Raw genomic sequence first — 9,718 nt, 5'->3', positions numbered from 1 at the left:
ACTCCACTGGGATCACTTATCACCTCCCCACAGTCATTCTTTCTGTCTCTTCTGCATCTCCTCTCCCCTTTCCGAAACTTCTCTTTGACCTTCCTCTGTGCAGCTTTCTTCTCCTGGGTCTGAGTGACCTGGGAATGGAGGAATGCTGCGCAGAAGTATGTCATTACTTTTCAGTGTTTCAGAAAGACGGAGGGGGACCGGCCTTCCACCCAGGAGGCACCTCACCACTGACAGACAAGTCCAGGTGAAAGTGGCTCGGGTCGTCCCAGTGTCACAGAGGACACACACATTTTACGCACACACGCGCTTTGGCACACATGCACAGGCTCCAGCCAGGCTGTGGCTCTGTGGGAAGAAGGGGAAAGGTCAACTTCAGCTGTGCTGGGGATCTCTGTGAGAGCAAGCAGGAGCTTCCTGACCCAAAGTCACATGGCAAGATCACATGATTTGATCATGCTACATTCCAAATCTACATTTTTTTTCCCTTTTTTCTTTGATTTAGGGTTTGATTGTTTGCTTATATACTTTTACTTATATATCACTTATACAAACAAAAAAAAACAATTTACATTAATTTATCTGCATTTTCTTTTTTTCTTTTTTGTATTTTTAAAAAAAATGCAATTATCTGTTCTTTTATCATTTAGCTGTTTTTGAATAAAAATAAAAGTTGTCAAGAAATTTTAACACATTTTGGATTTTCAAAAAATGGTTCCAATGGTCCTAAAACTGTTTTGAAGGACCATACTACACTTGGGTATAATAAAAGGTTAAAGTGTATTTGACTCGATTTACAAGTGTCACAGTGTTAAATTAGTGCTTACACATAAATAAATTTTAGCTTGGATTGACCGATTTGCTGAATTTAGGTAAAATTGTTTGAACTGATAATTAAATGACTTTTTCTACATTGAGCTGTTTTTTTCTCGTGCAGAGGAACCTCATTTTTCAGTTGCGATGATGACCTTGAGGAATCAAAAGATCCCTCAGACTGCATGACTAACAAAGAGAAAGCTCTGACTTCCTAGCCAAAGTTGCATGATCTTTATCTCCAGTCAGCCTGGCATGCTTTCCTTCTGCAAAGAAAGATAATTAGACTGTTGTCTCCAAAAATAACATTTTACAAGGCCAAAGACTCCGGGCAAGCTTCACCGCTCTGCAACCGCAGTTTGTAACTCTTTTCACAACAGTTTACAACCTGCTTCACTATTTCAGTGATGACTCTTCATCAAGGAACTGAACTTGTGACTCTTTGGCTTGATTCATGTCCTGCGTTACCTCCCTGTAATGGCATGTACACCCTTACTTCCTCACTGGCAGGATGCAGGGCTGCAGCTGGCAGAGAACAGCGGCTGTTATTTCTGGCATGAAAGCGTACCTGCCCCTTTCAGACCTTAACAAACAAGTGACACCAATAAACAATGAAGACTTATCAGAGCTTATTCACAGCCCCTCCAAACCCCTGTCAGTTCTACTCCTATCACTAACTTGTCATTTCAATAAAATTGTGCAACTAAGCTTTAAAAAATGCCCGTCAGGTGATGGGTGTCCCCTCTGTCCAGGTAATTTATTTCTCTCCGAAACGTTCTGGTTAACTTTCTGTTGCTTTTGTTGGATGCATGTTCAGGCAAAAAACAACAACTCGATCAAAAATTCAAAGGTGCACAAATAAAAAATCTTCATGTGATGACTTCTGCACAACCCAGGATTATCAAAATGAGCAGTGACCTCACACTCTTCAGTTTTACGACAATGACCGTCTAAATCAAACTGAGGAGCTGAGGTCAAGTCTCATAGTAATAAACACTAAGACAAAATGCAGACTTGTTTTTATTATCATAAATCAAGCCCATTGAGTCACTGGTAGGGAATCTGATGTGCACATTGAAGGCTGATCCACACACTTAAAGACCCACTTTAATTAAAATGGTGTTTTTAACATGTTCTTGTAGCATTATTCTCATGATGGAGGACACATGTAAAGAAAGTTCAGCTTAGAACTGTGTTTCTGACTATCTCTTCATTCAAATTGTTAGCAATAATAGGATCAATATGCACATCAATCTGTGCAAAAGTTTGGAAGTTGTTTGTTTTCGTGGGTGACACACAGAAACACTGCCGAGATCAACTCTAGGTTGACGCCATGAAATTGGCGGCACCCACTTCCGGGTTGGAAAAGAGCACAGGAAATACAACTAATATCTTGTAAAAAATGTGTTCTTTTGTGTGCCAAAGGTTATATATTATCCCATAGATGGATATTGTTTACTACAGAAGGCTAAGAATAGCATGGTATAGGACCTTAATAGACTGAGAGTGCTTTACTGAGAACGCTTTGAAAGTAGATTAAAAGCTGATCGAAGTGGGACTTTAAGGGTGTATTCAGACTGGACACATTTGGTTTGCTTAAAGTGAACCAGAATTCGTTTCCCCCGGTAATCCCGAACAAATTTTCAGTCGGAACACACCCAAGTAGACCCTGGTCCGGGACCAGGAACCTCTCTCGGACCCATCTTTCGAAGTGGTCTCAGTTTGTTTCCAATCGGACTGAGTTTCGGTTCGCTCTGAGATTCCTCAGTCTGAATAAAATCCATGTGTTCATGTGACGTAAACACAGTCAGAATGTAGCAACAGATGAGCAGCAGACAAATGTAAAGCAACGATTGTCGCACTATCAAAGAGGAAAAAAAGGTTCAACTCCTTTCTGGTTTCTCGTTTATTTTAATACAGCTGAAAACACTTCTTACATGCTTTTCTGTATCTTCTTACGCGGCACACGCTGCTGTGACATCATTCTTAAAGCTACCTTGTAGTTCCTTAACAGAATTCTCTCAAACCAATGCCATAACACCACAACGATGAGACACAGCAACTTATTGAAATGTGATCGGATGAATGCAGGCTCACCAAATACAACTTGATGTGGACCAAATTAAGTGGACTGGGTCCAGAGTAAATGGTTTACCCAGTCTGAAAAGCACCCTAAGACATTTTAAACAAAAGATCCATTCAAAAACTAAGAAAATTATGCTTTGTCCATTTTTCTCTATTATTGTACAAACAAAAACGTTAGCATAATATTAATGGAATGTATCTGAAAACTAATACAACGCTGAAGCCCACATCGTCCCAGCACATTCACCCGCAAGTGAAAGTTAGTGAATGTGAAGGAGAAATTGTCCTGCTTGAAAAAGACTCTCGCCATTTAAGACTGAATAGTTTTTAAACACACTGTGGGTCTTCCACTTCAAAGACGTTTCAAAAGGCACCACAAAACTCCTGACCACATGCTCAGCTGAAGAATTGATTCCAGATCTGTGTCTTGCACCAAGTGAAACATGTTCAAAGTGTTATCCACAACACTTTCTGCTTCGAAAACACACCTGTGATGTCTTTTGCTGAAATAAAACTATGGTTTTGAAAATTGGCAACATTTGGTGTTTGCTTGAGATTAGATTACCGGTACTGGTTTTTCCTGTTGAAGGCCAAATGTGGATCAAGGCCTGAGAAAGGAGCCTGGGAATTTAGTTTTTTTTTGGTTTTCTTGTGCTAAGTGGATTAAAAAAGAAAAAAACGAATGCTCAGTTGGAGGATACAATTCTTCAGAACAGATTGCCCCTTGTTCTCATCACATTATCCAATACCAGTGTTGTTTACTTGACATGTCACTACTAATTAGATGAAATTAAATGTAACTGCAGCTGAAGCTCCTCTATTTGGTATAAACCACAAGGAGCTGCAGAAAACATTGAAAGGCTTTTTCCTGTTTTAGTACATAACCATTTCCTGAGCATTATGATCACCTGTTTCCACTTTGTGACCACACAGGTAGATGGTACTTACAGTCATTTCAAATTTGTACATCAAACAACACAAGACTTGCATGAGCAAGAGAGAACAGCTATGGCAGAAAATGAGGAATTGAGAAAATAAGATGACAGAAAGAGGATGGATATGGGAAGGAGTGTTCCAGCAAAAGGTCGCTGAAGAATAATAGCTGTCAGTCAGCCTTGACCTGGGCACGTCTGCTTGATCTTGTGGGAGCAGTTTGTCAGAACATACAGAACACAGTAGATGGAACTATGGCATTTTCCTGTGGAGGAACAACCTTTGGCTGAAACATCAGCTTATGCTTGAAAGAGGGAACCACAAAAGTTCAAATGGGTTTTTTGTCTGACAAATATTTTTTTTTAAATTGTTTTATGAGCATATGTAACTGTTTTTGACTCTTGATTGAAGGTTTAAATTGAAAAAAAATATAAAACCTCTAAATATGCAACATTTCTGCTATCTTTTTTTGCTTTTTCAGCTCGTCTGCTTTTTAAAAGAATGGTGAAGTGTGCAGTCCTGTGGTGTAGCTGTAAAATAATGCCTCCCATATGGCCGTGAAAGCCATGGTACATATAACACCCCACAGCAACGAACAAAAACAGACAAGCTGTGTGTGTGCAAAGAGTGTGCAAACACTACTGTTAAGTTGTTTTATGGTGTTAAATCATCTGATGGGTAATCAGGCATTTTAATGGCAATCTGTTCAACAGCAGCAAACACGTACCAAAGGGAGGAATCCACAATCCATCCATTCATTAAAAAAAATGCTGTTTAACACATGACATTTCAATTTAGTTTGTTCAAACTTTATTTATAAATCGACTTGACAACTATGGGTTATTATTTATATTTGTTGATGCTTGCTCTATTTCATTTGTTTATTTGTCTTTCCTCAGTATTTTTTTATTTTTCTCCCTGGCATCTGTGATTTGCCAGCATGACCCTCTGGCTGCAGCAGGAGCTGGAGGAGTTGCAGGATTGGGGATTTCCCACAATGCAATACCAAGGTTGGACAGTGCACGGCAGCATTGTAAATCTGTGTTATTTGTGGCACACAGCATTTTATAGAAACTGTAAAATATGATAAGGAATGGAGTCCAAAAAGTTTTTTTTTTCCTGTTAATAACAAGACATTTATTTGCTATAAAACTGTAAAAACATTGCTTTTTGTTTTTCATCTCCTTGCTATTTGAACTGTTTCCACAACAGGTGAACTTCCCAAAAGAATGTCTTTCTGATGCACTGATGGAAAAAAAATCGATTATATGTCATAACAATTTTCTTAGATAAATAAACTGTCCATAAATATTAAATAAATCTGTTGTTTTTTTGTTTTGTATTTTTTTAAAAAGTTGTTACTTACTTGACATGTTTTCCCAGCTGCTTATATAATGCAATGCATATACTTGATTTTTTTTTGTTTTTGCAATGTGGAATTATGTTAATGTATATTGTGTTAAAGGAGATGAGCAGTTTTGGCACAATAGACCTATACGTTCATGATGCTTCATCCACTTTGTTTCACACAACATTTTCAGACTGGAAAGTTTTTACTTTTAAATGTTTTTGGCTTCCTGTTTATTTAGTTGTGTGCTACATTGCATTTTTGACACTTATAAGGGCAGATTACTTTTTTTAGGATGTTTCCCTGGTGTTTCTTTTCTGTGTTTATTTCCAAAAGCATCCAAATTAAACCTCATGTTTCCAATTAAAAAGCTAGTGCCAACCATGGAATATGAATGGATGAGAAATGTCACAGTTAGTCTGCCTCTGCTTCATAGATGGTCTAATTACTCATTATTACTTTGGCCCCTATAGCTGACTCCTATTGCAAAAAATTAAGACAAAATATTACAGGTTTTGCTGAAAGCTACATGTTTGCTAAATCATGAATGTCAGGAGCCAGAGGACAGGGGATAAAGCACAAAAACAAAAGTTCACCTGGATGATTAGGTGACAACAAAAATCAAGCATAATAATTAAAATTCGCATGAATGGATTGGCTGGATCCCTGCAGGAACCTAGTGGAGCTGAAGTATTTCTTAAAAACAAGCAGTTCTCTATATTTAGGTATTTTAATTAATGAACGAAATTTTATTGTTTTAAAATAATAACACATTGCCTTCTTAAAATAGAACATCAGTATGTTTTCTGCTAATAAAAATTAAATGCAAACCTTGAAAAATATCTGCTTAGGGGAAGAAATTCTTAAAAATCTAGTTTGTGTGCCTTTAATCAAAATCTGTTGAAATCATTAAAAAATATATGATAAAAATAAAGACAAAAAATGATTATTAGCTTTGTGTATTGTTGTTGTGGAAGCCGATACAGAGACTTATTACAAAAATATATATGAGTTTAGACTTGAAAGTGTGGCACCGGAAGTAACGCTGCCTGTCAGGCTTTATAGATGGTTATGGTACCTACACAGTGTTTGACAAGCTGATGAAAACTGATCATGTGACTCCTGTGAAGGACTTTTAAAAGCAGATGACATATGAGCCTGTGGAAATGCATGTTTGAGTGTTCCACAGAGCGTGACCCGCGTGCGCGACGGCCAGCTCCCGCGCGTCCGTGCACGTGCGATCTGTGCTACGATATTGTGCTGGTGGGGGGGGCTGGCAAGGGGTGGAGGTTGCCTTTGGGGTGTCGAAGCGGGTCCCGTGAATTTGGGATGGCGCTGTGTACAATGCGAGTGAGTCAGTGGCCAAAGTTGCACGGTGCGAGTTTGGAGAAAGTTCGCTGTTGATCCGAAGTTCATTCATGATGTGGAAGTGCAGTGCACACATGCGGACTACAGACTCCAAATAACACGGACTTCTCCGCTGCTTTGTTTATGGACGTTTTTTGCTTGAAAAGCAAAATTTTGCTGGAGCCGCTGCCGTTTCAATGGGTTGTCGTCTTTCTTATCGCTCTGTAAGTTGGACAAAGATTTATTTCATGGCTGGAGACGAGTATTTGTCACGAATATGGCCTAACTGATGATGCTTTTGTAGCCTTGTCTCGGGTGTTTAAAGACAATGAACTCCCCCCGTGAGCAGGAACTGACACCCTTATCTCGGAAACACCGACTTATGGCTGCAACAATGCCCGGCGAGGACAGCCCCCTGCCCGGCAACTCATCCAGGGCTGAGCGGAACGGAGTCGGGGGTCTTGTCCACTGTTTCATATGTGGAAGCGGAGTGACTCCGGGGAAGGAGCTGAGGTTACAAGTCACATTTCAGGGAGAGAGGCTTCCATTTTTCCCGTTTCTCCAAAACCAGGAGCCAGCCCCGTGCGCCTGTGAGCTGAGCCCGGACGGTTACGCACTGGTGTGCGCCGTGTGCCACTGCTTCCTGACGGAGCAGTGGAACTCCTTCGAGCGGAGCAGGACACCCATCGAGAAGCGCATGTACTGGCTGAAGAGACCCTATCAGTGCGACTCTCGGCGGGTCCCGCAGGAGTGGAACATCTCCTATGATCTGGAGAGGAGGATCAGCGTCGGCAGCCAGAACTACGACGGTGGCGCAGAGTCGGATTTCTCCTCTTTTTCCGAAAACGAGAACCTGTCAGATCAAGACATGGATTTAGTTGACAAAAGTGGTGTAGGCAAAGACAAGTGTCTCAGAGTGTCTGGCAAAATGACACGAGATGGTGTCAGGAGAAACAATGTCATCAATATTAAAAGCAGCCCAGAGTCACAGCGCGCGCTGCGATGCGTGATGGGGATCTACGGAGCGCAGGGGTCGCCTAAAGCTGAGCGGGTTCAGTCAGCATGGCGCGGGGCTAAAATTATGAATAATGTCTGTCAATCATCGGAAACTCTGGCAAAGTCCCAGGAGAGATTCCATCAGCGGGGTTATGACAATCCCCTATCTGACCCACCTGTGCAGGACAATGGAGTCATTATGCGCAACAGGCGCTGGCTGGAGGAGGAGAATGCCAGACATGTGGAATCGCGTCAGATCCTGCATGCTGCCGACAGCAGCTGCGCTCCGTCCAGCCGTCCATCACTGCAGCACCGAGGGAGTGCCGAGGATAACTCCAACGCTGCGCTGTCCTCTGTTGGAATGGCTGCTGCCATCCCTAAATGCACCCGCACTGTTCCCAGGGAGAACGCCTCTGACTACTCAGATGAAGATGAGATCAACATCACAAGTGATGATGAAAGGAATGCCTATGGTCGCAAAAGCAACCACGTCAGAACGTTGACAGTTCTCTCAGCCTCAAAGTGTTCTCAAGCAGATCACAGTGCAGACTCTAGTCCAGAGAGGTGTGTGTGTTACATCTGTGGGACTGGCCTCCGACATGATGATCAGTTTAAAGTTAGTGTGCAGAAGCAAGAGAAAGCGCAGGATGAACCCTTCTTCCCCTTTTTGTGGCTTCACTCTGCTCCCAGAGGTGCAGTTCCCATCAGTCTAGCTGGCACCACCCTCATCTGTGGCAGCTGTCACTCCTGTCTGATGCAGCAGTGGCAGAGTTTCCAACTGGCTGACGTCCCCATCCTCCAGCGCTTGTATGTTGTTCCTCTCAACCAGACTGGTGCTCTCCATCACTCCCAACTTGCATGGGAAGATAGAAAAAACTCTGCATCCACTGAATGTATTAGTGAACCCAAAACCTTTCATGAGGCATGTTTCCTCTGTGGTCAGGAGTCTAGAGGAGACATGAGAGCAGTATATGCACAAGTCGGTGCTGGCAAATCTCGTGGAGTGATGTATTTTCCTTTCATTAACCTGCTGCCTTGCCCACCGAATGCACAGGGGATGAGGAATGGGCGTGTACGCTGCTGCCACCAGTGTCACTCTCTCTTGGAAGACATCTGGGGTGCGTACCGGCGCAGCCTCAGCGAGGACCTCATCACATCTGTCAGCTCCTTCCTTATTAGATACCACGCCTCCTTGCCAGCTGATGAGTCTGGAGCTGTGTGTTTACAGAGAGGAGTGAACACAAACTCCAGCAGCTCCATTTCAGTGTGTTACCTATGTGGAGCTGAGCTGAGTGCAGGAGAGGAATATCAACTGCACGTCAACCCACCAGGTCGCTGTGGGGAGAGGGAGCCCTTCTTTCCATTTCTCACTGTGCACCCTCCTGCACCCCGAGCCAAGCCAGTTGACCCTACAGGCCTGGTTTCGGCATGTAAACTGTGCTTCCATGACCTACATGCTCAATGGGCACTTCATGAGAGCAAAGGCCAAACTCCATCAACCCCTGCAACTTGTAACTTACAGAATGCCAACCCACAGCAGCCCAGCTCACCCTGGGCCCGCCAGTACAGCTGTGAGACTTTTGTGTGTTTCTTCTGCAGGCAGGAGCAACGCAGGCAAGGTAGGCTGTGTGCTGTCACTGTGCAGCGGCTTCCTGTGTTCTTGTATGCGCCCCGTAGCCCTCGCACACTCCTTGTGGATGATGGTGGGAGGTTGATGATTGGCTCATGTGTGGAGTGCAAAGCAATGGTGCAGCTGGGACAGAGCATGCAGCAGGACACATCTAAGTTAAGATGTGGAGCTTCAACTGAGGAGAGGAAAGATCCAGAGACTCCCCCACCACCGCCAAGACCCAAGGTAAGAGAAAGCGCATGCAGCCTAAGTGTGACTCAGAGACACTGTAAGCTTCCTTACAGTATGGCACCTGTTCTTCCTCTGTTTTCTCTACACACATGGTAGCATTTAGTTTTTCTGAGTAATGTGTTCATGGAAGTACCAATAAATAATCATCTAGCTGTCAGATTGTATAAATATTCTGTTATGATATGGAAGTTGTTTGCTGTTCTGTTAATATGAATCATAGAAGAACCGTTCTAACGCTTTTGTTTGGCTTAAAGCTAAAAAGAAATTTAGGTCTTTTCACGACCATTCATTTGTATCAACAAACTAAAATTATGACCAAGAGCAAATAGGTTTTTGAT

The 9,718-nt window shown here is 42.5% G+C and overlaps 1 protein-coding gene across 2 annotated transcripts in view; it reads left to right on the top strand.

Annotated features, from left to right (window-relative positions):
- Positions 1 to 6,525: 6,525 nt before the first annotated feature.
- The window catches only part of gse1b (Gse1 coiled-coil protein b), a 167,833-nt gene continuing 164,640 nt past the window's right edge, over positions 6,526 to 9,718 (top strand). For both annotated transcript variants that reach the window (XM_011491852.4, XM_011491844.4), the window contains exon 1: positions 6,526 to 9,374. In XM_011491852.4, the coding sequence (XP_011490154.1) occupies positions 6,852 to 9,374 (2,523 nt within the window). In that variant the 5' untranslated portion in view covers positions 6,526 to 6,851. The remainder of the gene's footprint in view (positions 9,375 to 9,718) is intronic.

This window comes from Oryzias latipes, chromosome 3, assembly GCF_053564925.1.
Source record: "Oryzias latipes strain Hd-rR chromosome 3, Olatipes_Hd-rR_3.1".
Lineage (NCBI taxonomy): Eukaryota > Metazoa > Chordata > Actinopteri > Beloniformes > Adrianichthyidae > Oryzias > Oryzias latipes.
Note: the sequence above shows the minus strand (reverse complement) of the source record. Positions and strands in the feature narration are given on the sequence as shown.